Source organism: Pogoniulus pusillus, chromosome Z (assembly GCF_015220805.1).
Source record: "Pogoniulus pusillus isolate bPogPus1 chromosome Z, bPogPus1.pri, whole genome shotgun sequence".
NCBI lineage: Eukaryota > Metazoa > Chordata > Aves > Piciformes > Lybiidae > Pogoniulus > Pogoniulus pusillus.
In genome coordinates this window covers 28,212,116-28,228,142 of record NC_087309.1, presented here as the reverse complement: position 1 = coordinate 28,228,142, position 16,027 = coordinate 28,212,116, and the positions used below count along the sequence as shown (strand labels likewise).

The following is a 16,027-nucleotide window of genomic DNA, read 5'->3' as shown; positions in this document are numbered from 1 at the left end:
CAGCGTAACTGTGAGAGAAGTTGACATCAATTGTTTTTCATTTCACTGCCTGTTATCTAGTTCTTTTACCAAAACATTCTAGCTTGCTTCAAACTAGCACAGGTGTGGCCATCAAGCCAGTTCTTTATCCAGCTAGTGTTCCACCCATCGAACCCATGTTTCACCAGCTTGGAGACCAGGATGTGGTGCAGGATAGTGTCAAAGGGCTTGCTCAGGTACAGGTAAGAAATTGGTTGCTACAAGCTCCTGGTTTTGGTGGGTAGTGGAATTCTATAGATCAAAATAGCTCTTTTTAGGAATTTAACAAAGATGCTTTTGAGCAATTAATTGGAGACATGTCAGATACTAATTTCAGGTATTGTGGCTATGCACCTTTGTCTTCAGTAAGGCAGCTTGGATGCAGCCATTGCCAATAAGATGAAAACACATAGGTTTTGATGGCACAACTTGAAACCAACTGAGTCCTGTTACTGTTGTTCTTGTTACTGTGTAGCTTAGGTTTCACTTTGTCGTAGGAGTGTAAAGCAAAGAATATGCAAACTTTGTGTAACTGAAGTCTCCTACCCTTTGTTTGATGGTCACAGTTTGAAGGCAGTGACACTGGTTAGATTCTGTACTGGTTTAACACAGTCTGCTCCCACAGACAAGCCCCACCTTGAAAAGATCAGGAAGGAAAGTAACACAAAAAGCCCTGTGTTGAGATAAGGAGTGTAATGGGATGATAAGGTCATAGAATGGCCTAGGCTGGAAGAGACATTAGAGATCATCTAATCCAACCCCCCTGCCATGGGCAGGGAGACCTCTTAACTAGACTAGGTTATTCAAGGTCTCCTCCAACCTGTCCCCAGGGAGGGGGCATCCACAACCTCTCTGAAGAATCCAGGAGTCCCACCTTTCTTCACTACGAAGGTGGCAAGACTCTAGAATGGGCTGTCCAGAGATGCCATGACATTCCCAACCTCTTTTTCTATACCGTCTGTGTCATGCCCAGCAGCAACTGACATCATGCAACACACATCGTACATCAGTCACTATCCATGCTCACTGGAAACAAGATCACTTTGCAGTATACAGAAGAGTTCTCGCTGAAGGTGCTCTGGAGCTCCACTCTGTTCCAGTACAGTCTGGATTCGTCCATGACCAGTTCAAAAAGCAGGACTGTGTTTTCACTCCTGGGGCAGTCAATTCCAATGACTCCTTCCACCTTGGTGCTTAGGGACATGGTTTAGTGTTGGCCCTTCAGCCAAGGCTTGGGTCTTTGAGATTTCTTGCAAACAGATACAAATTCTGTGAAAGCAAACTGTGGCTTGCATTCTGGTGCTCACTTTCCAATACATCTAGTTGTGGAGATGTCTGTCGTGGAGGGTAGCAGAGCCCTCTTGCAAAACCCTCATTTGTACACAGGGTTGTGGCTCACATAAAGGCCAGCCATCGAGAAGTCAAAATATTGCTTTCATCTGCTTGCATGACGGCAGCTGCTGTCCCAGCAGCCGTACAGCCTCTGGGAAGATCTCTTCCCGAGAGAGGCAGAAACTGTAAACATAGGCTATTGTTTTGGAAAAAAGGCCTTGGTTCTCATACACTGTGACCACCCGTTGAACACCTGCTGGGGGCTGACCCCTGGGGTGGTGCCACAGGTTGTTTTTGGTAAAAATTATCCAATGTATGAATTGATTATAACTTTGAACCAATCTGTAAAGTTCACGTAAGTCCTCCTGAGTTGGCTAACACACCTCTTCTGGACACTATAAAATGCTGCATTTGCCTTAGTTGGACACCTCATCCCTCTTTTGCTTGTTACCCTGCCCTGCTCGCTCTCCTTTTGACTGATACCCTTACACACACACGCACGGAACGGCACAGATCGGCGCTCGCTCGGCGTTCGCAGCAACAAAGCTACAGCCAGCTCGGGACGGCACGGAACTTGGCAGCGCTACGATCCCCGCCAGCCTCGGAAGCCAGCGTCCAGCCTGGTCCGGATCTGCGGAAGCTCAAACAGCGCCTCAATCCACGATACTTTAAACTTCTCTGAACGGCATTTGGACAGTGAGTAACTGAAAAAAACTTAATTTAAAGACTGAATAATCTTTCAAGCTTTCAGTGAACTCTCTCAAATCACAGACTCTCTTCATTTTAGTCATTCTGTATTTTAATTCGCAACCGCGGACCAAGAACTTACATGGGATAGTTATAAATAAGTTTGGGGAAGGGGATTTCTAGTGTTTGTAGTAATAAATCTCTTAAATTCTTTCAAATTCAGCCTCGCATTTCACTCCCCAAAACCCAAACAAACTCTCCTCCACAACAATGTCCCTGTCACAGGGGACACAGATGGATTCCAGCTCTTGTAGTTTGATGGTGTCAGAGTACATCAAGTGCCTATATCTACTAAAGCTTTATATTCTTGTGGGTTCTACCTGTGGGTTCACTACAGTCCAATAAATCCAGCTGTCCCTCTTCTTCATCTGGTTGGAAGCAAGGGTCCTCTAATTCTGAGATCACTTGCATCCTGTGAAGATGTTTTGGGAGTTCCTTCAAGAGGACCAGATGCAGTATCATCTTGTCTGCTCTTTTTGGGTGACCTTCCACTGGGAACTGAAGCAACATTCTTCAGAGGAGAATTCCCCTGTAATTTACATACTAGTGCAGCCAGGACTGCAGTGGGTTTTCCATCTCACTTCCTCAGGTCCTCTCCATGGTCACACAAGTAAAATCACAGGGTAGGACATTGTCTGTGTACCTCCCAGTTTCTCACCCTCAGGGAAGCACCTCATGGCTGAAACATGGGATCATATAGGGACATGTTCTTCTTGAGTTGATGGACTTCCTCAGACAGTTCCTTCACAGCTGAAACACAGGCCTGGACAGAGGAAGAGAGTCTTGTATTAGTGGAGCCTGATAGCCATTTCATCCACTGATTGTCCTTGGGTACCTTTCAAGGCCAGGGATAAAGACTAAGTGACATCCTCTGACTCCTAGTCTTGTTCCCATGATGACCCTGATTCATCCTCACCCTTTGCCAGAGGAGCTGTTTTCCTTATATGTTGGGGTTTTTTTCTATAGTGACTTACACTGGCACAGGCTGGTTCTCTGGTGCAGCTACTATGTCTGGTAGTTTGCCTGTAGGTCCAGAGACCTTCTCTTGCCCCTGAGCACTTCGAAGAGTGATGAGAAGGGCTCAATAGGCATGAGACAGGCCCCAACACACTGCACTGATTTCTGTCTCTCAGGAACTTCCAGGCTGACAACAGACTTTCATCAAACATTTCACAAGCTTATCAGGGTTTTGCACTTGTTTTGGGGTGAAATTCCAGGAAATCGGAGGTGACCACTGTTGCAGGCACTTGCACACTCCCACACCCCCTGCCACTCATCATTATCCACCAGATAATGATGATGGCAGATCTTCAAAGTGTTGTTGGGAAAGATGCATTTGCTTACCACCCTGGTAAGCAAATGCATCAACATGAACATACTACAGACAAAAAAAACCTATACAAAATTGACACGCCTCAATTGAATTCTCTCACTGCAAGGGTTAGAATGAATTACCAGAAGTGCAAGTCATTTCTTTCCTCAGCTAATCCCCTAGAATCATAGAGTCATAGAATCATAGCATCAACCAGGTTGGAAGAGACCTCCAAGATCATCCAGTCCAACCTAGCTCCCAGCCCTAGCCAGTCAACTAGACCATGGCACTAAGTGCCTCATCCAGGCTTCTTGAACACCTCCAGGGGCGGTGCCTCCACCACCTCCCTGGGCAGCCCATTCCAATGCCAATCACTCTCTCTGGCAAGAACTTCCTCCTAATATCCAGCTTATACTTTCCCCAGCACAACTTGAGACTATGTCCCCTTGTTCTGTTGCTGGTTGCCTGGGAGAAGAGGCCACCCCCTACCTGGCTACAATGTCCCTTCAGGTAGTTGTAGACAGCAATGAGGTCCCCCCTGAGTCTCCTCTTCTCTAGGCTAAACAACCCCAGCTCCCTCAGCCTCTTCTCACAGGGTTTGTGTTCCAGGCCCCTCACCAACTTTGTTGCCCTTCTCTGGACACCTTCCTGCACCTCAACATCTCTCTTGAATTGAGGAGCCCAGAACTGGACACAGGACTCAAGGTGTGGCCTGTCCAGTGCTGAGTACAGAGGAAGAATAACCTCCCTTGTCCTGCTGGCCACACTGTTCCTGATACAGGCCAGGAAGCAGAAAGTAAGGTGAGGGGAGAAAAAACAAACAGGTGTCCTTGACTGAACACTGAATAATGGAAACAGAGAAAAATGCAAGACACTGACATAGTTTCTGTGCAGGATGTGAGTGCAGTTTGAACTTGTGAGGATGGTGCACCTCAGTAAGAGGAGGTTGTGATGGTGCAGTGCCTAAAGCAGAACATGACATTTTGTTTTCTGACTACAAACATCTTGTAATGTTTGGAGTACATCTAGAGTAATTCAGTCACTGGTATATCTGACTTAATTTTCTTAATTGTGAGCTTTGTTGCCAGATTAGGAATAGCAAAAACCTAGGCTAGCCACTGAATCTTAAAAATGTGAACAAACAGAAAAGCAAACCTCTATCTCAAATTATTTCCCTGTTTTTCACACTCACCACATACAAACAATACATACATCTTTACAAACAATACATACATCTTTCCAGTCTTCACAGGCAGTTTTCATTTCAAGGCCTTCAAATATTCAACTTCACTTGTTAACATAGCTCCTTCTGTGCTTTTTCTTCTACTTCGGCCTGCAGGAGGGCTAGAATGCAGTAATTCTGTGTTAGCAGGGGGGAAAGTCTATTTTGGCATCTGTTTTTCATCTTATGCCCTTTCAAATAATCCCTGTAAACCCTCTGTGCTATCAGGTGATTGCAGCTCCTACGATTGTTAGGATATCATAAAAAATGGCAGATAAAGGACATATTAACAGGTTTTGGTGTGATTTGGTAGGCCATTTGAAGCCAAAAAAATGCTCTAGGCATCTGTCTTGTAGACAGTCTGATACAGTTAAAAGCACTGGAATAGCTTACCTAGGGCAATGGTGGACTCCCCAGTCCTGTAGGTAAGAATTGTGTAGATGTAGTGTTAAGGGATATGGTTTAGTCAAGGACTTGTCAGTCTTAGGTTAATTATTGGTCCCAATGATCCGAAAGCTCTTTTCCAGTCCAGGCAAGTCTTTGATTATATGATGCTTTCTGATAATATTTTCATCTTCACCATTCATCATTTCCTAATCATAGAATCACAGAATGCTAAGAGTTGGAAGAAACTAACGGAAAAGAAGGTTTTGGCAAAACACTTCAAACATGCTCCGGATTTCTCTCTGACTAGATATAATACTTGGAAGCTGTGTAGGAACTATGATATGTACTGCATTATCTGCTTGCTCGCTGAGTAATAATTTGGCTTCTGCTTTCCCACCCTTCTTACTGGACAGGATGGCCAATCTAGGTCCTGAAAAGTTGCTGCCAAAGCATCATGTCTCTTATGTGTAAACAATGTCAGCTGTGAGTGATGTGACATGAATTTTCTGCTCAGACAATCTGAGTGGATCTGTGCTGGGATTTCAAAATAGAAGAATGCTGGTCAGTGCAGGTGTATTTATGAGATCCTGCCATGTGCTATGTTCAGGCAAAAAGCAGCAGAAGCAACGGATAAATTGGCAGGACAGGGTGGTGGTATAAGTAGGATAGAAAGCTGTGGTTAAGAGGAGAGAAAACAGTGACATTAGGATGTCAGATAGTGAAGTTCAGTGATGTGGCAAACTGTCAGAAGAACAGAGGGATCAAGTAGGTCAACCCAGTTTCATTGTACATGGCTGGCTTCATCACAGAACAACTTTCTTCAAATTTGGACAAAATGCCAGTTTGGCCTGGAGGAACTGTCAGTGTGTAAATGACAGCTGCACTGCATTTGATATTAACTCCTGTACCTAATGGCTTTAAACATTTTAACGGGAAGAAACTGCTGATCAGCAGAATTAAGCTTGAAAACAACACCAGGGTGGGCAAAAAAAATTAAAATTTACGTACTGTATTCCACTAGCACTTGTTAATACTGACCAGCAGTTTCAATTTCTCTTCTAGAGAGCCACATAGCATCTCTTGAATTGCCTGCCCCTTGCTTCTTCCCTATAGTGTCTACTTTGAGTTTTCCACCCCAACAAAAAAAGAGGACCTGAACTTTTCAGCTGTAACTTTATTTAGGTCCACAACTAAGTGTGGAGGAATGAGCAGGACTGTGCTTTGTTTTCCTGACATATTTTCCCTTCTGTCACCCACTATCCACTGGGAGGAAGAAGAGAAGGCACACAGTTGGCAGCTGAGTCCAAGTCGTGGGCACAGTTGCTCTGATAGGTCATCGTGCAGGTAGTGACCTCTGGTTTATTTGCCTTTTTCCAGGAAGGAGCTTACTTTTCAGTCCAAGCCCCTAGAGAACCTTTTCTTATATCCAGTCACAATTACCTAGCTATACTTCTGCATAACCATGCAGTACAAACCAACAACATCCAGTGCACAGTACCCTCAATATCTGGCTATTGGATAGGGTTTTACAATACACCTAAACCAAGTATCTTTAAGGATTAGTTGTTTGAAGACTTTCAGTTCCATGAAATGTTGAAAAACTGGAATATTTTCCACATGTGAAAGACAACAGACATTAATCTATTGCAAAGCTTGCTTGCATTTTAAGGCCAGAATGATCTATGAAGATTCTAGTTCTAAACTAAAACACAGGCCATCTGAGTTAAGCAGGAGAATCAGACTGATGCTCCACTTTTTTTTATCTGACTCACTTGCTGTGATAGATGCTTCCCTCTACAGAAAAATTCATGGGTGGACCTAGGAGAACCTTTTTGGGCTTTTGACTTTTGCTCTCTGTACAACAACTCTGCAGCATTACAGTGCTTTATTTTGTAGATTTATTAAGAGATTCCAAGATCTCTCTGGTTTTCACCTGAATGGCTCCAGCTACTTCAGTTCTGTATCTTTTGTGGCAGCAATTTCTTTGTGCAAGAAATTAACAGAAGTCAAGTGGGTAATTTTTGACAGATTTGATGAAGGCTGTGCATTCATGTCCTCCTGAGAGGGGTAAGCCAAGTGAGATGGATGGCTGTCTTAAACTATGGCTTCCTTTATCTCTAAGAGGACTCCTAAGACCTCTTAGACCCTTTCTGGAAAACAGTTCTGCCTCTTCTGTTGACAGTCTTTTGCAAGGTGCTGAGTTACAGTGTTAGAGATCTTTGCAACAATGGCAGGAGTGAAACCAAGAAAAGAAACATGCAAGGAACTCGTTGCCCAGAATCTAAATTCAAATGTTTCTTATTTGGCTCTGGTGATGTCAGTCACTGGCATTACAATATCCAGGAATTATATTACTTGCTTAATCTTAACCAGAAAGGTTGGATTCTCTCTACAGCATACAATTTAGAAGTTCTTAATCTAGAGGATTTTATCTTTCCTGCAAGGAAAGGAATAGAGTCTGCAGCCAAACTGATTGATCAGCAATGTCTACACCTGCTGCATTTCAGACACTTCTCATTTGTTCTGTGTCTGGATCATAACAACTCACTAGAAACATATGTGTGTAATGGAGAGAACTTAAAACATGAAATAATATTTCTGAGAAGACATCTCTTCAGGATAAATTATATACATCATGTTTATATACATCACAGCAGTTACAAGTTATATGTAATTTTCAGTGGGTATCACTTAATCCTGCTCTATGCATAGCCCAAAATATTTCTTGCTCATCAAAGAACATAGGTATTAGAATGGACCTTTGGGGATTATCTCGTTCAAACCCCCTGTTAAAGCAGGCATGCCTAGAGCAGGTTGCCTAGGGTTGCAATGTCCAAAGGAGGAGACTTCACAACAGTTTTGGGCAGCCTATTCCAGTGCTCTGTCATCTTCACAGGAAAAGAAGTTTTTCTTTCCTGCTTAAGTGCTCTAGTTTGTATAGAGAGAGTGACCTGCTGCAAAGAGTCCAGTGGAGAGCCACAAGTATGACTGGGGGACTTGAGCATCTCCCCTCCAAAGAGAGACTGAGACACTTAGGGCTGTTTAGTCTGGAGAAGAGAAGACTGAGAGGGGATTTCATCAATACGTACAAATATCTGAGGAGAGAATGTCAAGTGGATGGGACCATTCTCTTTTTGGTGGTCAGCAACAATAAGACAAGGAGCAACAGCTACAAACTTGAATACAGAAGGTTTCACCTCAACATGAGGAGAAACTTCTTTACAGTGAGGGTGACAGAGCACTGGAACAGTCTGCCCAGTGAGGTTGTGGAGTCTCCTTCTCTGGAGACTTTCAAAACCTGCCTGGATACAGTCCTGTGTGAACTACACTAGGAGATCCTGCATTGGCAGGGGGCTTGGACTCGATGATCTCTGGAGGTCCCTTCCAACCTCTAAGGTTCTGTGATTCTATGCAGGTGTTGTCCTCTGTCCTATTATTGGGCACCACTAATAAGAGCCCAGCCCTGTTCTGTTTTTCTCCAGCCTTTACATATAGATAAGGATATTGTCTTCTCTCAGTCTTCTCTTTTCAAGGTCAAAGAGCCCTCAGTCTCTCCTTGTAAGAGAAATGCTCCAACCCCCTCATCATCTTCATGGCCTTCCTTAGGAGCCTTCCAAGTAGTTTCCAGTCTCTCTTGCACTGGAAGAGCCCAGAACCAGATAAAATCCTCCAGGTGCAGACTCACCAGGGCAGAGTAAAGAGGAAGGAGAACCTCCCTTGACATGCTGCTCACTAGAACACCATTAGCCCTCTTTGCCACGAAGTTGCATTGCTCTGTTCATAATGACCACTTGCCGTGTCATGTACCTGGATGAAGTACCTTTCAACTGATCTATGCACTGGTTTTCTCATAGCCACACTTTTCTTAACGTGTCCCAGACCTTTGGCATTTTTGTTTTGCACCTACCACAAAGTTACTCTCAAAAGCTTACTCCGTATTTCCTAGAAAAAAAAACTCTTCCATTGTGTGCAGTGTCAGCATCCCTGGTGCTGATCTGTAGCCTGGCAGCTGCATCCTGCCTCTCCTTGGGATGGGGAGGGTGGAGGTATGTGAGGACTTTGTGCACTATCACGGGTTAAAGACTTCAAAGCCAGAGGAGCATAAAGGGTCAGGGAAACCCTTTCAATGTTCTAGCGATCAGCAGCCCAGCTGATCTAGCTCTGAGCCCTCTCCCAGCTTCACAGAGGCAGTTCCCTCCTTCGCTCTTTTGTGTGCCCTGGCCCTCACTATCTCAAAGGTGCAGAACTGGTGCAGCATTCCACCTGTAAGTGTTTTTTGTGTCCTGCAGAGGCCAGCATGGGGCACGGCAGACCACACACAGTGACAAAAGTGTCAAATAAGGGAGGAAGGCAGTTTTGGGGTTTTAAAACAAGTAATTGCAATATTTTTATTGTCCAACACTTGTGTCTGAAATCTCTAAAGAGCTGTTTCTCCACTTTCGATGGGATGGAATGATGGAGCACCCTGGAGGCTGTGCTGGTGTTCTCTGCTCTTCATTGCCGAGTTGCATCTGGCTCCATTCTGACCCGTGCGTTTGGAAGCTGAGGCCAAAGCTCGCTACGGACAGCCACCCTGCTCTGGGCTACGTACAGGTTCCACTAACCCGGGTCGTGATGCAGGGGAGTTTGACAGGCTCCGGTGATCTCCAGTGGTGTGTGGCAGTCTGCGATGGCATCCTCCAACGGTCTCCAGGGGGTCCTTCTACGATGGCCGGAACTTGAACTGCTCAGCCTCACCTTCAGGCCTCCGTAACATGGGCAGAGCTGTAGCCGCGTTTCACAGCTCCGCAAGGCTCCGCGGCCATCTCCGAAGCTCCCTGGCAGGCTCTGGCGCTCCCTGGCGGGCTCCGGCGCTCTCTGGCGGGCTCTGGCGCTCTCTGGCGGGCTCCGGCGCTCTCTGGCGGGCTCTGGCGCCCTCTGGCGGGCTCCGGCGCTCTCTGGCGGGCTCCGGCGCTCCCTGGCGGGCTCTGGCGCTCTCTGGCGGGCTCTGGCGCCCTCTGGCGGGCTCTGGCGCTCTCTGGCGGGCTCCGGCGCTCTCTGGCGGGCTCTGGCGCCCTCTGGCGGGCTCCGGCGCTCTCTGGCGGGCTCCGGCGCTCCCTGGCGGGCTCTGGCGCTCTCTGGCGGGCTCCGGCGCTCTCTGGCGGGCTCTGGCGCCCTCTGGCGGGCTCCGGCGCTCTCTGGCGGGCTCCGGCGCTCCCTGGCGGGCTCTGGCGCTCTCTGGCGGGCTCCGGCGCTCTCTGGCGGGCTCTGGCGCCCTCTGGCGGGCTCCGGCGCTCTCTGGTGGGCTCTGGCGCCCTCTGGCAGGCTCTGGCTCTCTCTGGCGGGCTCCGAAGGTCCCCAACGGTTTACCGGCGGCGCAGTGCGGCTGGCGGCGGCAGATGGCAAACGCTCCTCGCCTAGCCGCAGGGCTGAGGGCAGAGGAGGTGCCCGCCTTGCCTGAGGGGCGGGATGAGGAGCCGGCACAGCGGGGTTCAGCTGCAGCTGGGCAGCCAGGTGCGTCTGAGGCCCCATCCAAAGCCGCTGCGGCTGGGATCAGTTCCAGCCGGCATCGCCAGCAGGGTTGGTGCTGCTTGTTTGGAGCCAGAGGTTTTGGTGGTCCCGGGAAGTCTGCGACAGCCCTTCGGCACTTTGGGCACCGTGATGCTGGAGGCAGCTGGGCCAGGACGGTGCAATGCCCAAGGAGGCTTGATTCAGTTGGATCCACCTGCACTGGCTGCAACTGGTTTTGAGGTGGATCTACCCCCACTGTCTCTTGACAGTCTTGAGGTGGATTCACCTTCATGGGCTGCTGCTCATTCTCTGGTGGGTTGACATACTTGCTGGAGATGCTGCCGGCCCTGTCAGCCCCTTCCCATTTTGGGGGAAGTGGATACCTCCTCGGAGTTTCCAGAGACCTGCTGTACACCTGACTGGGGGCTCTCCGTCCTCCCTCTGAGTTTCCATTGAGCTCAGTCATCCACCTGACTGTGGGCTCCCACTTTGCTTAGAGACGCCAACAACCTTTTCCCTCATCTTGCAGACTTCGGGCTCTTGCTCTCACCTCGCCAGACTATCCTCCCCCAGGCATGCTTGGTGGCAGACTCTGGCTGAAGGTCCCACTGCAGGAGGCCACTGAAGGTCTCACTGAAGGCCCTGGGGGAGGCCATTAAAGGCCCTACTGGGGGATGTGATTAAAGGCTTCATTGGAGGAGGCCACTGAAGCCCCAGGTTTTGCTTTAACCCCTTTTGAAATGCCTTCATAGTTCCCCTGACCAACTTAAAGCTTCTCTAACTTAGTTGCTAGTTACATTAACATATATTCTAGATGGTAAAATTCTGTATTACCAAAGTATTTCTTTAATACTTATTTAGTGTAGTGTATTTTAGTGTACCAGTCTTTATTTAATACTTATTTAAAACTGCCATCTCATATAGGCTAGAGAAAACCTCCTTGTTTGTAAGCAAATGCTATGTCTGTTGTATCATCTGCCTTTACTTTTGATGCATATTTTGACACACTCAGTATCACAGCTGTGCAAAGCCAGCCTGGTGTCTGAACTCCAGTGCTGCGAGGCTTCAAGTGGCATTGTTTTGGCTCTGCTCTGCAAAAGCCATCTTCAAACACTCCCAAGCACATTAATGTCATATTCTACTAGGCAATAATGTATCTGCTAACGTATCCTCTGTTTTATAGCTCTTCCATCTGAGGTGTTAAAATGCTTAAACGAGTTAAAAGTTCTGCTTTTTCAACCTGATAGCAACAACTTGCTTTTGTTTTTAATATACAATACATCGACATCACTGTTTTTTTGTTCATCTTTCATATGAGTTTGTGTTGTGAAGACACCCACGAAAACACGCTGCATCTGCCACCCAAAAATGTGGACTTATTGGAACCAAAATTACTTTGCACTCTACACAAAATTACAGGTTGGGATGTCAGTGGGGAACACACTACTGCACAGCCAATTAAGCTTTAACCTTAGCCTTCAGGAATATTCATTCTACAGAGATGAACCTAAATGTGCGTGCACTCACTCATACAGGGGAAACCTCCCATTTACCAAAGCAAGGGTGAGGATGTATCCTTAGATATCATTGCAGTCTAAGGCGAAAGGATTCAACTGCCAGACCACTCATTGTATGGAAATCAACTCAAAATGACTCCGTAATGGGACTCATTTACACCCTTAGTCCAGGGTGCACTGTGGTCTGGTCTAATTAGTTGGAGGGCCGAGCCCACAGAATCACAGAAGAGCAGGGTGAGAGCTTCTGGGCCCAAAGACATCAGTTAATGCCTGAGAGGCACCAAGCTGATCTTTATCAGCTCCTAGCAAGCCTCAGCCCTTTGTCAGGTGTTTGTCAGACTTTTGTGTTTGTCAGGGTGGGTGTACCTTCAGCATCTTTAAATCCTTGCTGATGTATGTTTATTTTTGCAGCAAAGTTTGCAAACTGGAGGCTTTCAGAAGCTTTAAAAGCTCTCACTTGGTAAATCACTACCTTTCAGGAAGTGGTTGGTGATACTTCAGAACACTTAATGGCATCTTAGCGGGACACCGGCCCTATGTTCACACATCAGATCAAGGCCAGTGCTCCAAGCCTGAGGGCTTTTGTCCTCTGTGTGTGTGTTGATTGCCTGCTCTTGTGGTTTGGCTCCTTGATGCAGAAGACTTCAAGATGTTTGATATCATGAAGGAGCAGCATGCTTAGGCTAGGAGTTTAAAAATATGCTGCCACTGGGTCTTGCCACTCTCACCACTTTCTCAAGAGTAGGAAATTTTTGAAAGTGGGATATTCTCTCTCTCTCTCTCTCTCTCTTCCTGCCTGTATTGTGAATTTTATACCTGTATTTCAAGTACTGTAGAATTTTCATGGGGAAAAAACGTGCCAGTCTCTGCTACAGCGGAGTTTGGTTAATGTAAAAGGATCAAGGAATGCAAGAAAAGATTAACATAACTCTAAAAGCTTGACTTGTTCTGCAAGAATGGTTATAGATTGTGTCTGTGTGATACTTCCCATAGAAAAATGGAAAATTTTTCTCAAAGCCTGTTGAAAATAAATTATTTCTATTCAGCTGTTTTGCTTGCAGTGAAATCGAATACATGAATCACAAAATAAAAATCACAAACCTCTTTGTAGTCAGGATTGCACTAATAATAATATGGGATGATAGATTTTGCTAGTGTTATAAACTGATAAAGTCCACTTGTAATGCCAGATGGAAACACAGGACTAGCTGTTGGAGGCGTGTGGCAGTTGTGCCTCTGTAGCACTGAACACTTGCTGAACAGCTGATTTAGAATCTTTATTCACTTCAAACCACCTTCACAGAATCACAGAAAAGATTCCAGTAGGAAAAGACCCTCGAGATCACAGAGTTCAACTGATACCCCTATTCTACAAGGTTCACCCTAAACTATATCCCCAAGCATGATATCTAAACAACTTTTAAACACATCCAGGCACCTTGACAGACAGCCCATTCCAATGCCTGACCACTCTTTCTGTGAAAAAAAAATTTCCTAGTATCTAGTCTAAGCCTACTCAGTTGCAGCTTGAGGCCATTCCCTCTTGTTCTGTCACCATTTACCTGTGAGACGAGACCAGCACCAACCTTTCCACAATGTCCTTTCAGGTAACTGTAGACAGCAATGAGATCTCTCCTTACCGCCCCTTTTTTCAAACTGAAGAGACCCAGCTCCTTCAGTTGCTCTTCGTAAGATTTAATTCTCCAGGCCCTTCATCAGCTTTGTTGCCCTCCTCTGCACTTCCTCCAGGACCTCCACATCCCTCTTGTATTGAGGTGCCCTTGCTTCAGACACATACAAGTGAGCAGTGTGCCCAGGTGGCCAAGAACACCATCAGCATTGTGGTCTGTATGATAAATTGCATGGCCAGCAGGGCTAGGGCACTGATCATCTCTCTGTACTTGTGTCTTTTGTTTTGGAAGTGAGACAGATGCTCTTTATGCCTCCTCAGAGTAGTGGAAGAAAACACTCCACGCAGGACTGGAAGGAATTGGGAATTTAAATGGGAATACTATTCACAAATAAATACAGCAGTACAAAAACATGCAAAATACACAAATTCATATTTAGCCGCAGCCCAGTTCTCTCCAATCTGGGCTTTATCAAGATCTCATTAGGCCAGAACCTTCCCAAAAACTTCCCCCAACCGGGCCTTAATCCCAGGCTTCTATGCCATACTTTCTTACTGAGGCCCAAATTATGCAGTAAAAAGTAGGTCTGCCAAGGCCTAGCCAGACTACAAACCTTCTTCTGCACAGCAGAGATAAGGAAGAGAGACACAGAGAATGAAGGGACTGGACACCTTGTGCCATTCATATATAAAGGGGAGATGCAGGCATTATGGGAATGTAATAACATAGATTACACTTTAGAGTGTCCACTTCCTGGACAATCTGGCCCCTTGGAAGACTGTACTTGATGGTTAAGACATCTCAGTTTTGTAAACCCATAGCAGCCTGGCACTGGTGAGCCTGTTCCAGTGTTTGGTAGCATATATTCCCACGTGCCCAGAGAAGTGGTTGAGTCATCATCCCTGGAAGTATTTAAAAGATGTGGTGCTGAGAAACATGGTTTAGTGGTGGTCTTAGCAGTGTTGGATTAACAGATGGACTAGATGCTTAAATTATTTTTCCAACCTAAATGATTCCATGACTTTCCTATAGAAGTGTGACTCTGTTTCCATCCATCTGTTCTCTTGAATTGTTTGGTTCCTCCATGGAGCTCACATTCTTCCTCTTGGCTTGGAGTTCAGGTCCCTGCATGGCAAAACTAATTTCTCTTTGAACCCAGCAATCTCTCCTGTAGAGGTTAGAGGTGTTGTGCAGCCACATACTCCTCCAGGAATACAACTCAGGGCTTCCTGAAGCCAGGACAGGAGATGAAATGGCAGAGACAATCTGCAGCAACAGGGCTCTCAGATGTATCTTTGTAAGAAGATACTTTAAAGCTTGTTTTAACTTGCACCTCACTCTCTTTTGAATGTTGCCATCTTCCCTCAGAAGTAGTAAATATTTCTTCTCCAGAGGCTATCTCCACACTAATATATGACTTTGCCTTCTTGCTCCCAGCCTTAAGACTTCGTGGGCACAGGCTGAGACCAGTTCCACTTCCTTGAGCATCATTTACACTGGAGAAAGTGCTGTGAGAGGTAATTTGGGCAATTGCTTATTTCAGATAATGACAACTGTACATTTTAGGACTTTGTCAGCAAGCTGAGATCTGAACTCAGGCATCAAAGTCTGGTACCACACTAGAAGGTTCTTCCATGCACAGGAGAAAGTCCAGGGCTATGTCTACCTCCTGGAACAACTGGCCATGGCTTGGTGACGCAGCTTGAGACTGAGAAGGCTGTGGCCCAGGAGATTTCTCCTGAGATCCTGTGCATCTACCCAACAACTCCAAAGCATGATTTCAGGACCCTCCTTTGCCCATGATGCATGAATCTTGCTCAGCACTGAATGGTGGTCTGCTGGGTGCTGACAGATTGGGCAGTGCACAGGCTACTGTGCTTGGCCCACATGCCCTCTCAATGGCTGTGATACCACACAGAAGGCAGTATTTGGTGGCACTGGAGTGACACTGAGCCCACTGACATATTTTTCTCCAAATGCATCTGAGACAAGGTTCTGGGTCCTGCTGTAAGCCTGAAGGCTCTTACCTACACTTTCCTCCATTTGGAGAAGAGCTCTTCTAGGTTCTTCTTGCTTCTGCCCATTGCCTGCCTGAGCATGGTTGCTCCAAGAACCACCCTCCCATCCATGAAGATACCTGCACAGCTGGACATGCCGCCTGTTCACTGTGTCCCTGAACATGACCAGGAGGAACCAAAGTTTGCAAGGGCCAGCTCTGCCTCAGCTATGGTCAGTACCTGTACAGAAACAACCAAGGCCTCTCGATCTCTCCCACAGGGCACAAAGACAGATAGGAAATGAGGTTAGGGAAAATCCACCTTTCCTGAGTTGCCTGGTAATGGAAATTAAATTAGAGAGCAAATGTAATGAG

The 16,027-nt window shown here is 46.4% G+C and overlaps 1 protein-coding gene across 1 annotated transcript; it reads right to left on the bottom strand.

Moving 5' to 3' along the window:
• Positions 1–9,795: 9,795 nt before the first annotated feature.
• On the bottom strand, positions 9,796–10,974 carry LOC135192924 (basic salivary proline-rich protein 2-like). Its single transcript, XM_064176317.1, has one exon. The coding sequence runs from the start codon at positions 10,972–10,974 to the stop codon at positions 9,796–9,798; it is 1,179 nt and encodes a 392-aa protein (XP_064032387.1).
• Positions 10,975–16,027: the final 5,053 nt, after the last annotated feature.

Coding starts and splice junctions, on each gene's coding strand:
- LOC135192924 (XM_064176317.1), bottom strand. CDS start 10,974: ATGACTGAGCTCAATGGAAACTCAGAGGGAGGACGGAGAGCCCCCAGT.